The sequence below is a fragment of the Danio aesculapii genome, chromosome 3, assembly GCF_903798145.1.
Source record: "Danio aesculapii chromosome 3, fDanAes4.1, whole genome shotgun sequence".
Lineage (NCBI taxonomy): Eukaryota > Metazoa > Chordata > Actinopteri > Cypriniformes > Danionidae > Danio > Danio aesculapii.
The window spans coordinates 55042992-55068875 of NC_079437.1; the positions used below are offsets into that span (position 1 = coordinate 55042992).

The 25884-nt window shown below is 38.7% G+C and overlaps 1 protein-coding gene across 1 annotated transcript in view; it reads left to right on the top strand.

The window, feature by feature from the left end:
- The window catches only part of ndel1b (nudE neurodevelopment protein 1-like 1b), a 24475-nt gene extending 174 nt beyond the window's left edge, over window positions 1-24301 (top strand). The window contains 11 exon segments of the mRNA XM_056454251.1: window positions 8197-8291; window positions 14734-14887; window positions 15022-15030; window positions 18956-19095; window positions 19275-19411; window positions 20913-21086; window positions 22399-22520; window positions 22629-22685; window positions 22687-22778; window positions 23957-23993; window positions 23995-24301. Of these exon segments, the coding sequence (XP_056310226.1) occupies window positions 8206-8291; window positions 14734-14887; window positions 15022-15030; window positions 18956-19095; window positions 19275-19411; window positions 20913-21086; window positions 22399-22520; window positions 22629-22685; window positions 22687-22778; window positions 23957-23993; window positions 23995-24051 (1065 nt within the window). The 5' untranslated portion in view covers window positions 8197-8205 and the 3' untranslated portion in view covers window positions 24052-24301.
- Window positions 24302-25884: the final 1583 nt, after the last annotated feature.

A 25884-nucleotide genomic window follows, 5' to 3' on the forward strand; every position in this document is an offset into this window, starting at 1 on the left:
CGTTCTATGTTAACCGACTGTAATGTTAAGCTGTCATTTATTTAATCTGGCCAGTAAGGACCAACAGTTGGCGAGAGCTGATTTTTCATGTGCCGGTGTTTTCTTCTGGCGCAAAGTCAAAATTCATTTAAATTAACGGTTCATAACGAGGGATTGACACCGGCGTTTATTATATTTCAGATAGTAATTATTTAAATAATGTAACGTTAGATTCGATGACGACTTTTATCTTTTAATGTTGATCACATCCGCTGGCCTGCCGAGAGAAACGTCAACAAGCGAGAATCACGTGCGGGTCTTTAACGATTTGTGTTACAGTAGTTAACTGGACAGAATTATTGCTTAATTTTCAGTGTTAAATTTGGTCCTCGTGATGTGTTTTCTTTGAAGGATGATCCCTGGTCGTGTTCTGATTTGGTCATCTGACGTCATTGCTCTTACGTCTTAAATCTTGGCAAACAAACGCAACGTGACGGTCTATACACATTTAATACAAATATATCAAAATGGTCTTTGAATTGTTTACATTGAACGGGCAGGTCATTTCCTCTGTTGTCATGTCTTGTTGTCCAAGGGCTAGTTCACCAAAACTGTGAAATTTACTTACCCTACTTTGGAAGTAGTTTCAAACCGTTTATGAGTTTACGTTTTCTTTTAAACACAAAAGAAGAAGATAATTTGAAAAATGTTGGAAACTGATATCCATTTACATCTGTAGTAGGAAAAAAATGCTGTTATAGTCAGTGACTACCAGTTTCTAACATATCTTCCTGTAGATTATATAACATTTTTAACTGCTTGTCTCACGATTGAGAGAAATGCTGTTGTATTTACAGTTTACATGTACACTGTCATCATATCTAAATATAAAGTGAACAAAGTCAGAAATATTATATTACACACCAGTGTTTCATGATACTATTAAATATGATATTCATTAATTTTCTTTCCCACTTAGTCCCTTTATTAATCTGGGGTTGTCACAGCAGAATGAACCGCCAACTTATCCAGCTTATGTTTTACACAGTGGATGCCCTTCCAGCTGCAATCCATGACTGGGAAACTTTTATACACACTCTCACATTTACACACATACACTACAGACAATTTAGCTCACTTAATTCACCTGTACCGCATGTCTTTATACTGTGGGGGAAAACAGCATGCGGCGGAAACCCACGCGAACATGGGGAGGACATGTAAACTCAACACAGAAATGCCAACTGACCCAGCCGAGGCTCAAACCAGCGACCTTCTAGCTGTGAGGCGATTGTGCTACCCACTGTGCCATCGTGACGCCCTAAATATGATATTGTTGTTGAATATTACGATAATGATATAATATTTCCCTGGAAAAATGCTATTGTTATAAATGTTTTAAAAATTTTTGGTCTTGAACTGAATGATCTTAAACTAAACGGTTAAATAATATTTTTAGATGCAATTTATTCTAATTTAGACAAAAAAAAAACTGTCAAAGTGCAAACACTAAGACTTTAAAACACTATGAATGGGGGAAAACTTAGCAGATATTAGTATTAGTATCTCCGGCTATTAGCGTTTATTTTCAGCTCTGCGTTCATTTTTGAGCCAATAGCAGAACAGCAAAAACTGAGGAGTTGATAATAAAGATAGTAAGGCTCTAAAATTTGGTCCTCGTGATGTTTTTGCTTTGAAGGATGATCCCTGGTCATGTTCTGATTTGGTCATCTGACGTCATTGCTCTTACATCTTAAATCTTGGCAAGTAAATGCTGCGTGACTCTATACACATTTAATACAAATATATCAAAATGGTCTTTAAATTGTTTACATTGAATGCACAGGTCATTTTCTCTGTTCCATCCAAGGGATAGTTCACCAAACTACATCACTTTGGAAGGGGTTCCAAACTGTTATGAGTTTACGTTTTCTTTTAAACGCAAAAAAGAAGATAATTTGAAAAATGTTGGAAACTGGTAGCTATTTACATTCGTAGTAGGAAAAAAAAAATACTGTGGTAGTAAGCGGCTACGAGTTTCCACCATATATTCTTTAAAATTATATAACATTTTTAACTGCTCGTTTCAGGATAGAGAGAAATGCCGATGTGTTTAGTTACAATTCACATGTACACTGTCATCATATCTAAATATAAAGTGAACAAACTCTGAAATATTATGTTACACACTAGGGTTTCATGATACTATTAAATATGATGTTGTTGAATATTACGATAATGATATAATATTTCCCTACAAAAAATGCCATTGTTATAAATGTTTTTTAAAATGTATTTAATGATCTTAAAATAAACAGATAAACAATATTTTTAGATGTAATTATTAATACTAATTTGAACTAAAACAACTGTGTCAAGGTGCAAATATTTAGCCTTTTAAAACACTATGAGTGTGTGAACCTTAGCAGATATTAGTGTTAATATCTCCCGCCATTAGTATTTTTTTTTTTTTCAGCTCCAGTTTCATCTTTGAGCCAATAGCAGAACAGCAAACACTGAGGAGTTGATAGTAAAAACAGTAAGGTCCAATCTGATTGGTTAAATCTAGATGAACAACCAATGCATTAATGTAATTCATCACGCATGTCTGCAATACGTATTTTGCATAAACTATTATCACGATAATGATAATTATGTTATGCCCCATTACATAATGTTTTTTATTATTATTTAATGCCTTAATATTTTCCTTTCACTTTTGTCAATTGGTGAAGTTTGTTCCTCGCCGCTTGCTTGGTTTAGGTTTTGTGGAGGTGTGCGTCATTGGATTTGCTCTTCAGTGTTTTGGCTTTCAGCAGTAACATTTACATTACACTGAATTAAACTAAACTGAACTGCATCTGTGAAAACTGGACTGAAGCAGTTTTAATTATCTATCTATCTATCTATCTATCTATCTATCTATCTATCTATCTATCTATCTATCTATCTATCTACTATCTATCTATCTATCTATCTATCTATCTATCTATCTATCTATCTATCTATCTATCTATCTATCTATCTATCTATCTATCTATCTATCTATCTATCTATCTATCTATCTATCTATCTATCTATCTTAAGCTGCTTTGACACAATCTACATTGTAAAAGTGAAAGATGAATTGAACTTGTACAAAAGTATGCATGTGACTAAAAGGTAGCCAATTTAGACACTACTTTAAATCCGCTATCCTCAGTAGTTGTGCTGCTTATGTCACCAGGTTGTTGAGGATATGACACCTGTTTACATTGTAATTCTCAGCAGGACAGAGTGTGCTGGATTGTGTTTTTGGAAATCATGTCATTCTTGGAAAGAAAAGAGAAGGAAAAAAAAAAATCTGGCCTTTGCCCTGCACCTCTGACTGTGTGTAGTCAGCGCAAGTTGCATTTCGGAAAACATTGCATTAGACAGGAACCATCCCACTGTCCTGTGGTGCGGGACAGGCGCTCTGTGGCCGGACAGATGGCCTCACTGTCAGGAGTCGGTTGGGAGGGGTGAGGGACTGGGCATGGTGGCTTAAGACATTCTAAAGGACCACAATTGAAATGACAACAGCCCTCAGGAGAGCAAATCCCAATGGATCCCCCTGGTAGAGAGCTGCTGATCTAGATATATTTACTGGTTTTGTCACAATATATTAATTTTGACTTTGATACGATACCAGATACGATACCTAACTTGTATATCAGGATGCCAATATTAAAAACCATAAAAGTAACTGAAAATAACTTTTCATTTACAAATAAACACCAAGTATTTGCTGTCAGCTAAAATAGTATAGGGGTGTATACAACTTGTGTAAGATGTTTTAGGATAAAGTGTGTTTTTTTTTTTTTCAGTCTTTCAAAATTGGACAATGCCAAATACAGTGTCTGTGGAAAAACTTGTCTGAAATGCTTTGAGTTTCTCCCCTTTCGACCACCAGATTAAGTTTAAAACACGTTTGGGTTTTATAACCATGTAATATGTTTCTTTTATTAGACACATCCTGATATTCAATAAATTATTATATATAAAAATAATAAACATGCATAATATTGATATTCAAAATACAGCTAATAATGATATATTCATTTTTAGGATGGTTTTTATTAACATTCAGTTTACATTCGCAAATCACAGCATCAAATGCTTGAAGACGTAATTAGCTTAATAGTTCAAACATGATCATTTTCATATGATAATCTGGCATGCTACATTCTGAAATATAAAACGTTTTTATAATTAAAAACCCTGTCACTATTTATAAACATAATGTGCATGAAAGCTGTGGAATGATGCTCCAATATTTAGTAATTAATTTAACTAAGCTAATTTACACTAAAGCTTTTATTAATCTTAGTTGATTTTAATTTCTTAGTTCTTGCCCAATGACATTTATCATAATCTGATTATAGTTTTATTTATTTTAAATAATGTTAGAATAGTAATTGTGATAAATCTGACCTTTTCTCACTGTTGATTTTAATCCATTTACTAGCATTTTTTACAAATGAGGTTTTAATGTAAAGTGTCACCTATTGTGCTTTTATAACAAAGACACAAGACATGTCACATGTTTAGTTTCGAATGGGGAAAAGTCCAATGGTCAATAAGGCGAATGAAACTCTGAGTGATAACTACTGGAGCCAATCATCGATTGCTATAGACTGATGTTTCTCTGAGGGAGAAGTTCAGACCAGATGTGTGCTTTTACGACAGGATTTGTAGTCAACAAACACACTGGAATCTCAGCAAATACTTGCTTTACAGACATTTAAATCTGTACTTTTAAATAAACCAACTATACTTTAAAAGTTTTTTTTTTTTTTTGGTTTTATAATCTATTTGAAACGATCGCGAGGTACAGTCCGTCCTGTTAAGCATGCATCACATGACAGCAATTACTTAAACGCCCTACAAATGTGTAAACAAAGAGTCACTATCATTTCTGGGGGAGATTCGCCATCAAGACCAAGTTGTGAATTATTTCAGAAGACCAGCGCGAGCTGACGAAGCATTATTCAGAGGATGTTAATGTGTAACACCGCCAGAAATGAGGTTGGTGTTGTGATCTCGTTCTTTTCAAGTGCGCATGTGCGTTATCTTGGGCAACCTGAAAAAAATGCAGATTTTGTTTGATTTAAACATGTAGAAGTGAAACTTAAGAGACTGTTTGTTTAATTTTATTGGTGATTCCAAATATGCAATGTAATCGTAAGCTTGGGAAACCGTTTTGGAGAATTTGATGTTTCCCCATTCAGACAGAACGCCAGAGCATACTGCCCAAGAGGCGTTTCTGAAATGACTTTGTTTATAATCCTTTTGCAATTTAATTTAAAACATTTATTTACGCTGAACATGTAAAAACAATGAGGAAATGGTCTCAAAATCTAAACTCAAGTGATCACAAGAGACTCGTATGAACGCATGTTAAAAACAGATGTAAACAGGGCCTTAGCTTGTCAATTGGTGTGAATAATCCCTCAACAGCAAGGTGTAGGCTAGCGCTGGCCCATGACATGTGACACTCCTGAGAATCTGGACAAGAATCTGGAGAATTCAGAAATGTGTGTAATTTCTGACTGTTAGAGGTGGACAGGTTTGTCTGCTTCTAGTTGGGTCACAGAAATAGGCTCAGGGCTGAACCAAACGGATTGCTTCAACTCACAGCTCTTCATTGTGTCTGATCGAACTGCACACAAATTTAGAATTAATTAATTAATTGAAAGTTTCAGAAACACTGGAATAAATAATTGATGTCCCGACTCTCAAAACAAGAGAAGGATGAGGAAATTTGAAAAAAAAGTGTCAGGCTTGAGTTATAGTGAGACATTAATAACCAAGAGTGCTTAGTGTTTTTAAAAGGACAATGCCTGTAGCCATTAATCTTAATCGGAGCACACTTTTAATATATGGAAAAGCTGCTCTGTCTTGCTTCTGTAATAGATGGTTGCACCTTTGAGCTTTATAATGGCTTCATTCTAAACTGAATGTTGGTTTATACTTCAATACATTTTTTAATTATATTACTCTGTCACGGACCACAAAAGGTATTAATATATTCTTCAATTGTTTGTTTTGTGACCAATTGCAGTGCGTTTCTTCAGTTGTTTGTGTTGAGCAATTGCTGTGCGTTTCTTCAGTTTGTGTTGTGACCAATTGCAGTGTGTTTCTTGAATTGTTTGTGGTGTGACCAATTGCTGCGCGTTTCTTCAGTTGCTTGTGTTGTGACCAATTGCTGCGCGTTTCTTCAATTGTTTGAGTTGTGACCAATTGCTGCGCGTTTCTTCAGTTGCTTGTGTTGTGACCAATTGCTGCGCGTTTCTTCAATTGTTTGTGTTGTGACCAATTGCTGCGCGTTTCTTCAATTGTTTGTGTTGTGACCAATTGCTGCGCGTTTCTTCAATTGTTTGAGTTGTGACCAATTGCTGCGCGTTTCTTCAATTGTTTGTGTTGTGACCAATTGCTGCGCGTTTCTTCAATTGTTTGAGTTGTAACCAATTGCTGTGCGTTTCTTCAATTGTTTGTGTTGTGACCCATTGCAGCGCGTTTCTTCAATTGTTTGAGTTGTGACCAATTGCAGCGCGTTTCTTCAGTTGTTTGTGTTGTAACCAGTTGCAGCGCGTTTCTTCAATTGTTTGAGTTGTGACCAATTGCAGCTAGTTTCTTCAGTTGTTGGTGTTGTAACCAGTTGCAGCGCGTTTCTTCAATTGTTGTGTTGTAACCAATTGCTGTGCGTTTCTTCAATGTTTGTTGTTGACCCATTGCAGCGCGTTTCTTCAATTGTTTGAGTTGTGACCAATTGCAATGCGTTTCTTCAATTGTTTGAGTTGTGACCAATTGCAGCGCGTTTCTTCAATTGTTTGTGTTGACCAATTGCAGCGCGTTTCTTCAATTGTTTGTGTTGACCCATTGCAGCGCGTTTCTTCAATTGTTTGAGTTGTGACCAATTGCAGCGCGTTTCTTCAATGTTTGTGTTGTAACCAGTTGCAGCGCGTTTCTTCAATTGTTTGTGTTGTGACCAATTTCAACGCGTTTCTTCAGTTGTTTGTGTTGTGACCAATTGCTGCACATTTCTTCAGTTGTTTGTGTTGTGACCAATTGCTGCGCGTTTCTTCAATTGTATGCGTTGTGACCAATTGCTGCGCGTTTCTTCAATGGTTTGTGTTGTGACCAATTGTTGTGTGTTTCTTGAATTGTTTGTGTTGTGACCAATTGCAGCGCGTTTCTTCATTTCTTAATATAGTTTCTTTATTTGCTGGTATTTTTTGTAATTGCATGTGCTTTTTTAAATTGCAGCGCGGTAAGCTCTCTCGGCCACCATAGTAACTCTTCAGTTCTAATAACACAACCTTTCTGACTTTGTTAGAAAAATACAAGCAAGACTAGGGAGGGATTTAGAAGAGTCACCAGGGTTTCAGAATATGGATTATATATTTATAAACCTGTTGAAGCTTCAGAGTTTTGGTTGAATTTAATACTGAAATAAATCGGGGTGGGGGAAAATATCCATACAGCATAGTATTTCAATATTTTCTGCAGAAATACTATATCGATACACGTATGTCTGTTTTAATACGTTGCTAATTTGTGGTTAAATAATAAAATTGATTTAACCAGTCAGTGAGAACTTTTTTTCGTCGTCTTCTTTCAAGGGAGCTTCAGCTAGTAGCAAGTTAGTAAAATAAAGATGGTTGCATCACCAAAAAAACACTTATGTCAGCTTTTCGTTAAAGTGTTAAAGTGAGACAAACAAGCTTTTCTGTATGGTTAAAACAGATGATGGTAATGTTTTCCTTATATTGAAGTTGGAAAAGGTAATAAAATATATCTCAATACATGTTAAAATCACAATCATTTTGAATCGTGAAACAAGTGTCTTTATAATAACATTTTGTGGGGACTCTGGTCATTGCCACCCCTAGAAATTAAATTAGTCTGAAGTAAAAAATAAATGAATAAATCACAAAATGTGAAACTAAACACTTAAGGCTGCCACCTGAAACACTGTGAGCTTGTAAAGTGGCCAAGTAAACCTTGTGAGTCTGGTGAACCTCCAAGTGATGGGGGGGGGGGGAGCTATTGGACTTGAGTCAAATGAGGACAGGCACCATGGGTCCTTTGCCAGCGATCTGTTTGTGAGGTTGTACCAGGACAAAGCTGGAGTATGAAGTACAGGCACTGTGTGTCGCTTTTAGGACTGATCCAATTCTCCATCTGCTTTCACAGGTCTTCACCATGGACACAGAGATGATGCCAAAATTCTCCTCAAAAGATGAGGAAATCGATTACTGGAAGTGTTTGTCTCTCAAATACAAAAAGAGGTAAGCTGAAGTCATTAACTTCTAAATATAGCAAACTGCTGAGCTTTTACAACACTGTGTGGTTTACCTTCCTATTAAAAGCTATGGGGTATTTTAGGAAAATGGTCCTGGCCACACTGTTTTAGTTAAACTTTAACTGGCTGAGGCAATAATGATTGTTTCTGTGCTCATACCTACAATCACGAGCCCTGCAGGTGATGAATGGCTGTAAATATGATTGTGGCGCTTTTTTGTCTTGGAAAACCAGAGAAAATGCCACAACACACAGAGCTTTTCAGCGTCCGTGACAATAGGGAGCCGCTGAAACACTGTAAAGATGCTCCATGACTGTCTCATTTGGAGAATTGCTCATTTTTGAAACGTAATGTTCATTTATACTCAGACTTGATGTTCTTTATAAGTGCTTGATGTCAAGAGTTTGTTAAATTGCTTAAAAATGCTTAAATTTGCTTAAAAAAATGCTTAAATTTCTTATTGTCACAAATATAGTAGAATGCAAATCCAACATGGTTAGTTTGTTGGGTTTTTTTTTAGTCCTAAATGTTCTACTGTATATTATTCCAGTTTAGAGAGCATGTTAAAGAGAGATCCATGTGCATTGTTTGATCTGGTTACTTTGTCAAAGAATGGCAAAGAACATCCAAAAATGTCAGTAGCCATCCCCTTGGCTTTTGGAGCTCAATATTCTGCTTTATGTGGCCTTTGGTTTTATTATGACTTTAAAGTTGTTGTTTTTTTTTTTTTTTTTTTTGTGGAACCATTTTTCCCCCTTAAAGCATTTGAAGTACTTTTATTTGGTAGATCCTTTTGGAAAAAGTACTATGCGTTAATTGGGTTGAATGTAGAGATGAGCCGATTAAAAACGGTATCTGTATTATTGACTATACATCACTGACTATGTTTACATGGACATCAGTAATCAAATTATTTGCCTTAATCTGAGCAAGACAGTAATCTGATTAAGGTGTGTACCTGAGTTGCTTTTGAATGTTCTTTTCATGATCCCGTTTTACATGTTATAGCGCATAATTCGAATTAACGTCATTGCGTCACCGCGCTATCCGCATTTCCTCCGGAGTTTCATGTCATTTCAGATGTTTCATTTTAATTTGTCGACTTTAACTGCAGTTTGGCACTTTCACTTTCATTCGGGAACATTTCATGCATGCCCCCTGTGACAAACGAGATATTGGATGCGACTTGAACTGCTGGAAGAGTGTTTGTTTTAATGGAAGTTCATACCGCATGCTGAATAGAAGAAACAAAAAAAGAGTGTGGACTATCCTTTCGCAAATGCGGCGAAAAGTCCTACATGACGGTTATAGTTTGATTAAGGTGTTTACATGTCTGTACTGCACTTCAATAATGTGACTAAATTCGGCCATACTCCACATGTCTTAATTCGATTTCTTTTTAGTTCGATTATGACCTTAATCTGGTTCAATGAATCAAAAATCGCTGCTTACATGGTAGACACTTAATCAGTGTATTGTCTTAATCGCGTTAAATCAAATTATTGGGTGTCCATGTATACGTACTCATTGTCAATAACGATAAAAAAAGTTCTGTTTGAAGTTTCAGTGTGAAGCGCTATAGTTTTATTAATATTTGGCTGCTGAGCGCATGCCTTGGAAGAAATGCTAAAAAGTGTAGGGTGTAAGTTCATCATTTAAAAATGGAGACTTACGGCACAAATGGGGAGCGACACGCACATGGTGTGCAAGCAGCGTGCACGTGACACGCCCTTATTACTGGCACACCATGCTATGACTGTGGTGGGGTTTTTTTGGGTTTTTTTTTTTTCCTTGACTAAAAGAGGCCTATGATCTAAAGCAGAGCTCACAGTTGCTGCTGGCACTAATGCTGACTGTCTGTCTGCTGGTGGTCTCTGTCTCTTTCTCTCTGACCCCCTGCACTGTTTCAACACGTGCACATGCTCCTCCTGCTCTGAGGTTTTACTGCCCCCGAGACTTGGCGGAGCACAGGAAGTTCTCCAAGTCCCAGGAATTTCCTGCTGCGGAAGCACAAAAACATACTTTCCTGGAATAGTTATGAGTCTGCCTTTAAAGACCCTTTAACTCACTTGAAAGGAGCACAATAGATTTCCCATGTACTGACATTTGTTGTTGTTATTTAACTATAGTAGCTGATAAATGTAAAGTGTTGCACACAGAAAATGATTACATTTCAAATGGTTAAATCTTTTATGCGTGCAGTTACTGCATATTTGATTAAAAATGAAATATCGATGTCAGCGCCAGGGGTGTGGTGGTTGGTGCGTTGACGCATGCACTCCGGTGCTCGCGGCGACCCGAGTTCGATTCCTGCCTCGCGGTCCAATGCCGATCCTTCCCCTCTCTCTGCTCCCCATGATTTCCTGTCAATATTCTGTACTGTATTATCAATAAAGGTGAAAACCCCTAAAAAATAATTAAAAATAAAAAAATGAAATATCGAGGAATTATACAAATAACTATATCAAGTTAACATTTGAGTTTTTAAATATAGAGATTTATGTCATGACAAAATTGAGTTTTCAGCATCTTTATTTAAGTATTAAGTGATTTAATATGCAAGAAACATTTCGATTATTGTCACATTTCTTAATATGTTTGTGAAGGCGTTTTCTGTGATCTACAACAAATATAAACAAAATCAAGTCCAGGGCACTCAAAGTAGGCATGGGCCGGTATAAGATTCTGACGGTATGATAGCCTTGGATAAAATATCACAGTTTCACGATATTGAGATTACTGCTCTAAAATATGTTTTGGTTTTTTTTTTTTTTTTTGGGGGGCTTTTTTTGTTTGGGTAAAAAAAATAACACTTTTTTTTTTCCCTTATTGAACAGAATATATTTTATTTAAGAAACATTTTAAATATTTTGGAACAGTAAACATGCATCATTTAAAATACAGTATTTTTAACTTGCTATAAATTGAAATGCAGTAAAACAAAGGAACTAGAAAAGTGACCAATCACAGAAAGGGATTTTTCTGCCTGGAGTAAAAAATGCAAAAAGCTGGCAGTGTGTGCAAATGCTCTTGTTTCTAAAAATACTTTTATATTCTTGGTTTAATTAATAAAAATAAATACAAATAATAAGTCAATTTGTTTTTGTGCATCACTTAACGACGTGTGGTTTAAAGGCTAAAAAACTGAATGAAGCAGTTGTTTAAAAAAATAAATAAATAAATAAAAACTGCATGTATCGTCGTTTCTTGCGTTAAACAATAACATACAATAACTTGTTGGATAATGTCTTTGGTTGTTGAAAACCCGAACAGTAAATGCTGAAAAATGGTTAAGATTGTTCTTTTGTTTATTTTTTTTTTTTAATTTATGTTGTTGGAGAGCTAAACCATTTTATAAAATGTGTTAAATCAACTGGTATGCTGAAAAGCCTTTAAAATTAATAGATATAAAGATTTGACATTTATCGTGATGATTATCATTATCGACTGATATGGAAAAAATTATCGCGATATATATATTTTTTTCATATCGCCCAGGTCTACTTGGACTTGATGTTGTTGTTTAACTTTTATGAATCCCTTATTCAAAGAGCATCAACACATTAATTACCTCTGAATAAGGATGGGTATTGTTAAGATTTTAACGGTATTACTAGTTTATCGATACCTCTTATCGGTTCGGTACTTTAACGGTTCTCTTATTGGTACTTTTTGTAGTTTGTTTATTTTTATGTTTTTAATGGAGAAAATTTTAAATAAAAAGAATTGATAATTGTAAAACAATTAAATAAATTTTCTTGTAAAATAATGTACAGTGGTTTGAAGGAAATGACTCCATTGTGCTCTCTACAGTTAGAAAATGTCCTCCTTTGAGTTGCAAAATGCAGTTAAATGAGATAATGTTTATGATTTTTCATTAACACATTCACATAAACGAGTTAACAGTGTTTTGGAAGTTAACAATGTAAAAATAAGCAATGTTTTTATCATTTCTTAATAAGCGTTGTTTATTACTAGGCTATTGATACGTTATATTTGTAAATATAGCTGATGTAAAGGCATTTTTAATGGTTATTTAGGCCACTGCAGGAAAAAAACAAAACTTTTTAATGTAACCGAATGTGTGTGTTTATTAAGTGAAGTTTCACAAACTAATTTCGAGAGGAGCACGTGATATGATTTACTACAGCTGATCCTCATTGCTAATCATTAGCTAGCCTATCAGATCATTCTAAACTACTATAAATATCCTGCCTAAACTTCATTCCTTATCTTCGTTTTTGGAAAAACCCCCATCCTTCCCTTCTCCCTCCTCCTCCTTCATGATCGGGCAACACGGTGGCTCAGTGGTTAGCACTGCTGTCTCGCAGTAAGAAAGCCACAGGTTCAAGTTCTAATGGAGCCAGTTGGCACTCCCTGCGTGGGTCCTCAGGTTTCCTCCTACAGTCTAAAAACATGTACATAAGTGAATCGTAATACAGTCACAAGCACTTAATGCATACATAGCAAAAGGGGGCACTCGAGAAACTCCTGATCTCGTATCCCTCCTAATGCTCATTGACCAGGCGGGAACCTTGGGCTCATCTATCTGCGAGCTCAGGGTTCTTTCCCGGGAAAGCATGCCAAACCTGCTATCATAGTAGAGCATCATCTAAGTGTGAACTCTTGAAACTAATTTAGAGAGACCTTATGTGATTGACTGCTAGCAGCACAACGACGTGGATGATGTACCTTTAGCTAGGCAGTCAAAAACGTTTTCATTTGTCTTTCTGCAGTTAATGCACTATTGAAAGGTTCTTAGCCTAACTTGTTGCGTTTGTTGCAATGGCCATTGTTGGTGTCACTTGGAAATGCGACTTATTTGGTTCTTTCCGCCACTCTGGAAGCTTACGAGCTGCGTGTGCGTACGAGTCTGTGTCGCGTGTGCACTTAGTGCGAGCCTCCAGACGAAAACTGTGAAGCCTTTTATACTAGACCTGCTCGCTCTCATGTGAGATTGCCAACTGTGCAGACGAATAATGTCGCAAATTTGAAAAGGTTGGTCAGTTAAATTATGCTACTTTACGTTATGTTATGCAGCAATAATTATCCAGTACCGGTAGCAGAATCATTAACGTCAGAGAATATTGATACTTCAGTCTTTTATAATTTAGCACAGATACGATAAAGTACAGTTTTGTTACCCATCCCAAACTCTGGAGCACTTTTTGTTTGATTTTGGATTTTCAGTGTCCTTTGCTAAAGTTCGATATAAAAACATTTATTTGAATTGTTGAACAAACAAGAACGTAATTTGAAGAAAGCTGAAAACCTCTAACCATTGACTTCCATAATATTTGTTTTTATCTTCTACTAGTGAAGTCAGTGGATACAGGTTTTCGGCTTTTTACAAAACATATTCTTTAATGTGCAACAGAAGAATGAAACTCTAAGTTTAAGAACTACTTGAGAGAGTAAATGGTGGTAGTTTGGGTGTCGTTAGTTTATTAATCCTTCGTGAGGATGTGATCATTAAATAAATCTCTTAAACTTTTAAAGGGTAGCATTCAATACCTCCAGCTTCATTGAGGACAGAATAGTAAGGACAGAACAGTGTTTTAATAGCTTGCATTGAGACGGGCTGCACATGTCTGGTATTTTGAGCAGGGTGTGTGGAAGTGACAGATTTAAGGTTCCCTCTGCACATGACTAGAGGAGACTGGGGGAAGTGACCAGGATTAAAGGGAAGTGTCCTGTCAAACAGTCTTCGAAATGCTTTCTAAAAAAACAAACAAGACCATGCATTCAGTCTGTTGAGCTCATTTCCTTCCAGCAGACCTCTCCATTCATCTCCACCTGGCGTGTGACCCCCTGACTCAATCTGAGCATTTTCTTCTCAAATACACCATTTAAAGTCATGAAGCAAACCTGACCATCAGACAACTGGAACGACCTAAATTGTCTGTCGAAATTCTGAACTACTTAAATCTGTAGTAGTTTCATAATTTACTCACCTTACTCGTTTCAACCTTTTTGAGTTTGTTGAACACAAAATAATATATTTTGATGAAAGCTGGAAACTTGTAACCGTTGACTTTCATAGTATTAGTTTTTACTACTATGAAACACAGGCTAAATGTTTCAGCTTTCTTCAAAATATCACACATTTTGTTTTCAACAGAAGAAACCCACTCCTAAAGGGTGGGTGAGTAGTGAATGCATTTAACTTGGGTGAATTATCACTATGAAGGTTTTTCCTGGATTAATCAAGGTGTTACATTTGGTCCTAGGACTGGAGGTCTGAATGGTCAGAGCACTGAGTGACTTCATGTTATTCATTATCTTCTATAGCACCAGCTGTCAAGACCTAAATGCTTTTTGCTCTTTGTTGCAGTCTGGGTGTCAATTTGCATTGCACATTTTAAGTGATGAATGTGCTCCAGATGGCCAGTGACATGTGATTTGTGGATGTGTTTTCATGTCTACAGTTGTCATGACGCTCAGGAGGAGCTGCAGGAGTTTCAGGAGGGCAGTCGAGAGCTGGAGGCCGAGTTGGAGGCTCAGCTGGGTCAGGCTGAACATCGCATCCGAGATCTGCAGTCCGAGAACCAGAGGCTGAAGAGCGAGGTGGACATACTCAAGGTAGGACTGCAATTGGCTTCTCTAGACCGAATGAACTGAATTAAAAACATATTATAATTTTTACATTTAGAATTTATTATTTGTGATGAATTTGTATTTTGAATGACAACATTGTGCTGCGGTTGTAGTATCAGGAAAAAAATGTCACATTCTCAAAGTCTACTGTTTAAATGTTTTGAACAAATTGGCTACTTGGATTGGCCAAGTATCCAAGTTGGAACAGACAAATTTGGAAGAAGGTTATAAATTGAAGTCGGAGCCAGCTCCAAGTGGGTGGGCCTTTGAACTCCAAGTAGGCTGTACAAACCTGGAGTTTTTATTCAGTTAATGTCTTGTATTTCAGGTCCAATATTGTGCTTTATGAATGTCTACACCTACCCCCAACCCTAAACCCAACCTCACCGTAACCTGTTGTGTTTTATTAATATATGCTCCACCTACACCATCTAAATCCAACCTACTTGTGGTTTAAGTCTCTCTCACTTGGAGGGCACCCAACCTACTTGTGGTATAATCCCTCCCACTTGTTAGATCTTCGGGCTGCTGCAATACCTACTTGAAATCTGAGGTCTGTTCTTCGTACATTGGTTATTCTATTAGCTGGACTTGATTATTGATGATTTGAAATCGACAATTGCGTTTGTATTTTAGATACAGACGCAAAATTTGTAAAGCACCCCAGCTTTAGTACAATTTCTGAGAGGTACGATAATAGGCACTGCCAATTATTCATTGAGAGATTCTTTTGTGACGGTATGATATCTAATTTATGGGTGTCATGAAACATACAACGTTAAACGCTAATATGTGGGTGATTTGATGCAGTGAGACAATCGCTGCATTGAGGATCATGATTTAAAAAATTGATAGATCACAAACAAACACAAGCACTCACGATAATCTTGGGTAAGTTCTTCCAGAAGTTTTAATCTTTTTTTTTTTTTTGCAAACTTGTTTGAAGAACCAAATAAGCCAGAGATCTGTTACCATGATTAAAAGATCCAGGATCTACCAAATCATCTCAAGCAAGGTACAAAAAAATGGAGTTCTTCTGACAGAAGACTTAAAGGTACTTCTATTGCACTGTTATGTTTGTGGGAATAGCCAAAAATAGATTCTTCTGAGTCTATGAAGTTCCGAGTCCATGAAGACGTATTGTAAATTCCTACCATAAATCTACCAAAACATAACTTTGACTACATTTGCAGATTTTCAAATAGTGTTTTCTCGATCATCTTAAATGGGTGTGCCTCGACCATCATGATGTATTTTGACCTAGCCTTACAAACCATACGTAAATAGTAAACTGATTTATTCAGCTTTGAGATGATGTTTAAATCTGTCTTAGTTTCCAAAACCCTGACCCTTATAGACTTGTTTTGTGGTTCATGGTCACCAGGAAGAAAGATTGATTGATGACATCAAAGAAGGCTTGAAGTTGGAACGTGAAGGGCAAAAAAATGGCTTAAGAAAAACATTTGTATTAAACTCCATTATTGACCCAAGTGGTCTCTAGATGGGCTTCAGAGGTCTATTGATGGGATGGTCACATTTAGAAAGTAGACATCTGGGAAATTAGAAATTCCCAGTTTAGCCCATCTACAGTGCATCCAGAAAATATTCATAGCGCTTCACTTTTTCCATATTTTTTTTATGTTACAGCCTTCCAAAATGGATTAAATTAGTTTATTTCCTAAAAATTCTACACAACTGTACCCGATAATGACATTGTGAAAAAGATTATTTGAAATTGTTGCAAATTTATTAAAAATAAAAAACCTGAAAAATCACATGTACATCAGTATTTACAGCCTTTGCCGTGAAGCTCTAAATTGAGCTCAGGTACATTCAGTTTCCACTGATCATTCTTGATGTTTAAGCAGGTTTAATTAGAGTTCACCTGTGGTCAATTCAGTTGATTGGACATGATTTGAAAATGTATACACCTGTCTATATAAGGTCCCAGGGTTGACAGTGCATGTCCAAAGCACAAACCAAGCATGAGGAAAAAGGAATTTTCTGTAGACCTCCGAGACAGGATTGTCTGAAGTTCCAATGAGCACAGTGGCCCGCCATCATCCGTACGTGGAAGATGCTTGGAACCACCAGGACTCTTCCTAGAGCTGGCCGGCCATCTAAGCCGGGTGATCGGAGAGAAGGGTCTTCATTAGGGAGGTGATCATAACCGGATGGTCACTCTGTCAGAGCTCCATTGTTCTTCTGTGGAGGGCAACCATCTGTGCAGCAATCCACCAATCAGGCCTGTATGGTAGAGTGGCCAGACGAAAGCCACTCCCCACTTGGAATTTGCCAAAAGGCATCTGAAGGACTCTCAGACCATAAGAAACAAAATGCTCATCTCTGATGAGACTAAAATTGTACTTTTTGGAGTGAATGCCAGGCGTTACGTTTGGAGAAAGAAACCAGGCACCGCCTCATCACCAGGCTAATACCATCCCTACAGTGAAGCATGGTGGTGGTAGCATGATGCTGTGGGGATGTTTTTTCAGCAGCAGGAACTGGGAAGACTAGTCAGGATAGAGGGACAGATGAATGCAGCAATGTACAGAAACATCCTGAATGAAAACCTGCTTCAGAGTGCTATGAATAAAGCGCTATGAATACTTTCCGGATGCACTGTATAGATACAAAAGCACCTAACTGCAGAGCTCTCTTTACACAGATTTAAAGTCGTGTTGGGTCTCTCGAAGATCAGCAGTGTACCCACTGTGCTTGTTCATGAAACAACATCCCAGTGTGTTGAGATGCAGCGTTATCCAGTGAGAGAGTTGTCAAGGGTCTCTGTTAATCCAGAGTGTGCTGTTAATGCAGAGGTAATTGGATGTCAGGATGAAGAGGAAGAAAATAGAAGGCTAATGGCTTCAGCAGAAAAGTTACTTATAGCACTGTTGTTCCTTTAAAACAGTGACAGAAATACCTTTATAATGACTTGGGTTTAGGGTACACAGTTTCAGAGATTTAGCCCGCTTGCTTTATATTAGGCAAGGCCTCCTTATTCCAATTTAATGTGATCGGATTGCTTGTTGCTGTCCCAGAAAGCCTGATCATTATATGATCGCATTTCTGAACGCAGTGCTAGCCTTTGCCCACTGATCTTGCATTCATTAGGACACTCATTATTTTGCCCTGGCCGAAAACTAAACACTTATTTAGACTAGAGGAAATGGGGTGGATAAAGTAGGTTACATACTGAAGTCGGAAGAGAGCCATGTGCACTGGGTTTCTGCTTCTCGAGCTCCTCATTAAAGGGGGCAGGTTTCAACCAGAAATGGTCAAATTCAAGTGGAAATTGCTCTTTAGAGAACTGAAGCTGGCTTGTTGTGGTTGGTGCTAGAATAGAAAAATTTATCCATTAAAATAAGCATGTCATTGGATTTAATTCTTAATGTCTGAGTACATGATCTCTCTGATTCAGGTGGGATTGTGCCCCCCTCTTTGTATTAAGGATCCTGTGTTTCAAAAATGTGCCTGTGAAAGGCTCAAAAGACCTTATTTATTATTATTATTATACCATGCTGTAAATCCTCTTTTTGGTCTAAAGCAAAAGGTGCCGTTTCTTTTTATTTATTTATTTATTTATAAAATTAGTTGCACCTGAAAATAGTCCTTAGCTAGGTAATTAGGCAACAGCACTATGTAATATCAAAGTTCCTTGATTATTAGGCCAGAATGAGTGTATAGTTCCTAGCCATAATCGCTAGCCAAAACTAAGCTAAAACTGCTCCCATCAGACCCCAAGATTGGCTGAATGAATTCAAAATAGTAACTTCAACTGTTAAACTCGACTTGTAAAATTAGTGGAGTGTTCCTTCAAGGTGGTAAGGATGTTAGATCACATGCTCTGATTAGGATTTAAATACAAGACACACAAATAAAATTGTATTCGGACAGTGGAATTCGTAGCATAGAGAACATTTAAGTTACAGTTTGATTGTTTCTGCAAATATTTTTACTGATATGTTTTCTTCACGTGTGTTAGAAGGTTGTTGATGAGGTAGGTGACTCAGACAGTGTCTCCCCTGTGTCTCTGGCTGCAGGAGAAACTAGAGCTTGCAGTATGCACAGAGCTATAAGCAGATCTCCATGCTGGAGGACGACCTGCTCCAAACACGCGGCATCAAGGAACAACTGCACAAATATGTCAGAGAGCTGGAGCAGGCGAACGATGACCTGGAGCGAGCCAAAAGGTATGGAGATGTGCTCATTTTATCTTTCTGGAATAACCTGACCCTGAATTACTGGACTACTTTTTGATGAGATCCCAGCCTGTGTGCCACTATGCTTAACTAATCTAGTACAAAATGCATCATGCAAGTGCAGTGCTGAAAAGGACAGGGTGTTCAATTGATGGGCTTGGTTTGTGCAGGGCCACCATCACGTCTTTGGAGGACTTTGAGCAGAGGCTGAACCAGGCAATTGAGAGGAATGCTTTCCTGGAGAGTGAACTGGACGAGAAGGAGTCTCTGCTGGTCTCAGTTCAGAGGCTCAAAGATGAAGCTAGAGGTGAACTTTACTCTCCTCACAAAAATCACTCCACCCTCATTTTATGTAGTTTGCCTGAAGTAGAAAGGACAGCTTCTATTTGGTAATGTACAGCTGAAGGTAGCAAACCCAACTCTCACATTTATTAAGGTCTACACCTACCCCAACCCTCACAGTTATTAAGATCTACACCTACCCTTACCCCAAACCCAACCCTCACAGTTATTAAGGTCTACACTACCCCTAACCCCAAATCCAATCCCCAGTTATTAAGGTCTACACCTACCCAAACACAACCTTCACAGTTTTTAAGGTCTAGACCTACCCTAACCCCAAACCCAGCCCTCAGGTATCATGGTCTAAACCTATCCCAAACCCAACCCACAATTATTAAGGTCTACACGTACCCCAACCCCAAACCTAACCCTCACAGTTAATATTTACTCCTACCCCTTCCCTAACAGTTATTAGGTCTACACCAACCCCACAACCCCAAACCCAACCATCACAATTATTAAGGTCTACACATACCTCAACCCCAAACTCAACCCTCACAGTTAATATTTACTCCTACCCCAACCTCACAGTTTTAAGGTTTTAAACCTACCCAACCCCAAACCCAACTTTCACAGTTATTAAGTCTACACATACCCCAACCCCAAACCCAACCATCACAATTATTAAGGTCTACACCTACCCCAACCTAAACCAAACCCTCAGTTATTAAGGTCTACACCTACCCCAACCTAACCCTCACAGTTAAGATTTATACCTACCCCATCCCTCACAGTAATTAACGTCTACACCTACCCCAAACCCAACCCTCACAGTTAAGGTTTACACCTACCCCAACCCTCACATTTATTAAGGTTTACACCTACCCCTACCCCTACCTTAAACCCAACCCTCAAAGTTATTAAGGTCTACACATACCCCAAACCTACCCCTCACAGTTAAGATTTACACCTACCCCATCTCACAGCTTTAAGGTCAACACCTACCCCAACCCTAAACCCAACCCTCACAGTTATTAAGGTCTACACGTGCCCCAAACCTTACCCTCACTGTTAAGGTTTACACCTATCTCAACCCTCACAGTTATTAAGGTCTACACCTACCCCCACCCCAGAAATAACCCTCACAGTTATTAAAGTCTACACCTACCTCAACCCTAAACCCAACCCTCACAGTTATTGAGGTCTACACCTACCTCAGCCCTAAAGTCAACAGGTCCAAACACAAACAGTCCAAATTCTGCACGTTTGCTGCAAATGCGCTGCATATTTAGGATTGTTTACATCGAAAGACTTTTATCCACCTCTGCATACATTAATGCAAATGTGAGAACAATGTACTCGTGCAATCAGTATGAACCCAGCATAAAAAGGCTTTTATCGCCACCTGTTGGTTCAGCATGCCCTTAACATGCATCACAGTGCATTTTTAAATTTTCATGTAGACTTTCGTGTTGTCTTAAGTTTGTCCTTGCTTGTCATCAGTGCTAATGTACATGTTCTTGTAGACCTGAGGCAGGAGTTGGCTGTAAGAGAGAGGACGTCAGATGTGACCAGGATGTCAGCCCCCAGTTCTCCTACACTAGACATTGATAAGACAGACTCTGCTGTGCAGGCCTCGCTGTCTCTCCCAGCTACACCTGTGGGGAAGAACATGGAGCATCCTTTCATTGGCACAAAAGGTTGGTGTCTGGTTATTTGGATTATAAGGGCATGTATCCAGCGAAGCGTTTTTTTTTTTTTTTTTTTTTTCCTGTTGTTTTAAATGGAAGTGACATGTTTTTGAATGTCAGCAGCAAAGTGAGGCACTGACTGTGTGCTTTACACTAATGCTAAGTTCTCAGTGTTTTTGTAAATGCTCTGACACATTGGAGAAATGCTCAGAGCTGAGCATTTTTAGAAGAGAGCTTGTGTTTTCTGCTGTGCAAAAATGCTTCTGTGGACACACTTAGACCCAATCCCAGTTCTACCCCTTACCACATTCCCTCGTTTTGCGCGTTCCTGTGAAGGGGTAGGGGTGTCCCAATTCTCTTTCGCTGAAGGCGTAGGGCTAAGGGAAGGGGTATATAGCCCTTCGAACTGAGATTTTTCAGGACCACGCTCATAACCAAGGGGTAAGAAATTGCCCAGAATACACCAGCCACAACGACAGTAAAGCTGCACCCGGAAGTATGAAGATCCACAAATTAGTATTTTAATTTTGTCATTATTACAGATTTTTTAAAACAAACATATGTTTTAATATTAATAACTGCGTTCGTGTTTTACCGTCATGTTTGAAGAAAAAAATAAACGCTAAAATAAAAATATAAATAATCCCTTATAATAACAGTCCCACAACATTCTGACACTGGATGACACTCGAATACCCTGTCTGAAAAGTCTAGTGGCTGTGAATGAGATTTTTACAGTGTGTGCTATAATGTTAGCGTTGTTTTCATGTGTTTACATAGATGAAGATGGCCCAGGGTATAAATGCGCAGTACAGTTACGATCTTATTGCCACATTAGACCGTTATGATAACATAATATATGCCTTCAGTGATTTCCTGAAGATAAATACCAAAAAATAACACAACTGGAATAACTGCAGCAGTCACGATCGTCTGATCTTGTACAAAGAACGAGATCGCCATGACATATATTGACGTGTGCAGGTGCTGTAGTGCTGTCCCATTTCTTAGGGGTAAATGTTAAAGCCCTTCCCTTCACACTCAGATTTAAGAGCAAATGGGAAGGGGTACAAAAATACAATTGGGATTGGGCCTAAGTATCATTTAGTAACTCTTCCTGCTTGACAGATTAACAGTAGTAGTGGTTTCCTTCTGTTCCTACATAATTTGCCTAGTTATATACAACAGTTTACTTGGAAAAGAAAGTAGATCTTTGAACATGCCAAATGTTTCGGTTGTCTGTGCTAGAAATGTAAAGACATTAGCACGTATATTATTAACACACAAAATGAACATCTTTGTTGCCATTTTCTCTGTAAAGCGTTGACCAATGGCTGTGGAAATGGCTCCCCCCTCACACCATCTGCACGGATCTCAGCTCTTAACATCGTCGGTGACCTTCTGCGGAAAGTCGGGGGTAATTCCTCAATGCTTCAGTCATGTGTTTGACTTACCCTAAAATAGCTGCCTGCGATCCCAAATTAGAACAAACTCCAGCTAAATTTAAATGCACTTGCTAATGGAAAATCCTGGGATGTCTCTTTTTCGCAGGCTCTCGAGTCTAAGCTAGCGGCCTGTAGAAATTTTGCCAAGGATCAGGCAGCAAGGAAAAAACTACACCACAGGAAATGGGAACCTCATCAACAGCAACGCAACCAAGTTCTCTCATTCGCTCCACACAACGTATTTGACAAGACGTAAGTACTTTGGTTCTGCCCTAAGTGTTCACCAAGTACACACACTTGCACAGGTTTCTGGGAAGATTTGTTTAAAAACAAAACGTTAAATTGAGGTATTAAATATTATACATGTTACTTTGACATTATTACCGTTATTCAGATTCTGAAACACCATCATAATAATACTATGGGTGTTATTTTTTCTTGTTTTGTTTTTTAAGCATCTAAGAATCTTTTTTTTTATTCTCCTAGCAACTTTGTTCACCCAAAGGAATTGTCTTCTCTTGCTTGTTCTAAGCTTCTTTAACATTTTTTTTCTGTTATGTTGAACACAAAAGATAATTTGAAGAATGTTGACCTCCATAGAATTAGTTTTTCCTGCTATGGACATTAAATGTAGAATTTTAACTATCTTCAAAATATCTTATAGGGTTTGGAACCACTTTAGGGTGACTAGATTTTCATTTCATTTTCACTTTAAGCACTCTTAAGTGGCCAAGTGTACTCCTAACTACACTTAAAGTGTGCTTTTAAACATTTAACAAAAAAAATTGGATTGCATTTCTTAACTCCTTATGTCGCTAGTCAACACACTCAATGCATTTTTTTTCAACACGTCCCATAATTTATAAATTATCAATCTCTTCTAAATGGTTGTTGTGTCTGTTTATGATGAAAGTACTGGAATTAATACATATACTAGGGTTGCATGGTTTACAGGTACTATGATAGTATCGTGTGAGGCATGGGACGATAACCGTTTTCAAGCTTTACATCCAATTGGAAAAGTCAAGGTTTTAAAACTGCCCAAATTTTCTGCTATACCGTTTCTAAGGTTTTTTTTTATTTTATTTGTTTGTTTCTTTAGGATAACAGTGTCTCCAGCAAAAAAGCGATCCAAAGATGCCTGTTTTAAATTGTAAAGAAATCTGTGGTTTTTAAAACCAAGAGCAGAAGTCAATGATGATGTGAATTATTTAGCCTCACATGTTTACTGCTCCAACATATTTGAAATGTTTCTCAAAATGAAATCAATTATTTATGTTCAAAGGGAGGAAAAAAAGTTGTTTTTTTTTACCCAGATGCTCTGCTCACGGCTTCATGAGTGAATCATTGTGTAGTGTCGCCCTCTGCTGGCGATATGTGTTACAGCAGGATGTCATTGTGTTTTGTGTGTACTGAAGTATTTGTTCTTCATAGGACTATGAATGGACTGGATCCCGGAGCTCTGAGCGCTTGCAATAGCCTCCCCGCGGGCCGTGTCTCCTCCAGGGCTGCTCCCTCTCAGCGTTTGACACACTTTCTCAAGCGACCCTCCACACAAACTCTGACACATCGTGCAAATGGAGAGGACTCTCGAAAGAGCGTGTGAGTGTGTGTGAAAGAGCGATCGACAAGGCTCAAGCGTGTCTGACAGATACATGTCGGGCGTGAGGGTTAGTTCCTGTCAACCTCTGTTCTCCTGAGGTCTCACCTAAAGCCAGCAAACGACAAAGGTCTGAATCAGACCCACAGCTTCTGTGTGACTGTTTTTAGTGTGACACACAATAAATGAGAGAAAAAAGGGGGGGAAATGATTAAAAGAATCGAAAGGGATTTGAGGTAAATGTCACTGTATGCTTATGTGCAAATATGAGCGCGGATGCAAATGTGAGTGTTTGCGAGTGTGGCAAGCACTTGAGCGAGTGTGTATGTGCGTGTGTATACGAGCATGCACGTTTGAGAGCATACACGCATGTGCAAGTTTGTGTGTGCGTATGTGTGAACGTCTGCGCTCTTACTTGTGAAGGTGTATGCGTGTGTGCGCGCGAGCGAACGTGGTGCGTATTTGAGCGCATTTGTGGGTGTGCGCGCATATTTGTGAGCATGCATATGTGCGAATTGTTGCGTGAGCGTGCATGTGCCGAACGTGTGTGCATGCGCTCGTGTGTGCGTGCATTCAATACGTGCTTGGGTGCATGCGTTTGTATGTGCTGGCCTTGCATGCGTATGTGCGTGCGTTACATTCGTATGTGTGCGCGTGCTTGCGTTCATATGTGCGTGTGTACATTCATGCATGCATTTGTATGTGTGTGCCTGCAAGTGTGCGTGCGTGCGCTGTATGTGCGTGCATGCGTACGAGCGAGCGTACGTTTTTTTGTGCATGCATATGTGCGTATGTTTGTATGTGTATGCGTACGTTGGTATGTACGTGCGTTGTACGTGCGTGCGTTCATATGAGCGTGCATGCACGTATTCGTGTGTAAGGTATGTACGTGCGTGCGTTCATATGAGCGTGCCCTGCACGTATGCGTGTGTAAGGTATGTACGTGCGTGCGTTCATATGAGCGTGCCTGCACGTATGCGTGTGTAGTTTGTATGTGCGTGCATTCGTTGTATGTGTGTGCGTGCGTACGTTCCGTGCGTCATTCGTGTGTGTGTTTGAATGTGCGTTTGTACGTGCGTGTCTGCATGTGTGCTTACGTTCGTATGTGCGTGCGCGTGCATGCTCGTATGTGCAAGCATTCGTATGCGTGTGCGTACGTTTGTATGTGCGAGCGTACATTTGTATGTGCGTATGTTTGTATGTGCGAGCGTACATTTGTATGTGCGTGCGTGCATGTGTGCATGCGTACGTTTGTATGCGTCGTGCGTACATTCGTATGTGTGTGCGTGCTTGCATTCGTATGTGCCTGCGTATGTTCGTATGTGCTTGCGTGCGTTCGCATGTTCGTGCCTGTGTGCGTATGCTTGTATGTGCATCCGTATGTGCGTGTGTGCTTTCGCATGTGCGTGCGTACCTTTGAATGAGCGTGCATAGTGTGTGCGTCTGTTAGAGCGTGTGAGTGTGTGCGTGTGTGTGTGTGCGGTGTGCGAGTGTATGTATGTTCTTATGTGCGAGTGTGTGTGTGTGTGTGGTGTGTGTGGGGTTATGTGCAAGCTTGCATAGGTGTGCGTGCGTGCGTGCGTGCTGTGCGTGCATGCGTACGTGTGTTGTTGTGTGTGTGTGTGTGTGTGTGTGTGTGGGTATGTGCAAGCTTGCATAGGTGTTGCGTGCGGGTGTGTGTATGCGTGCATAAATTGTATGTGTTTGGGGCCTTGACTTGTTCACTTTTCAGGTTCAGTAAAGGGTCTTAATGTGGAGGTCA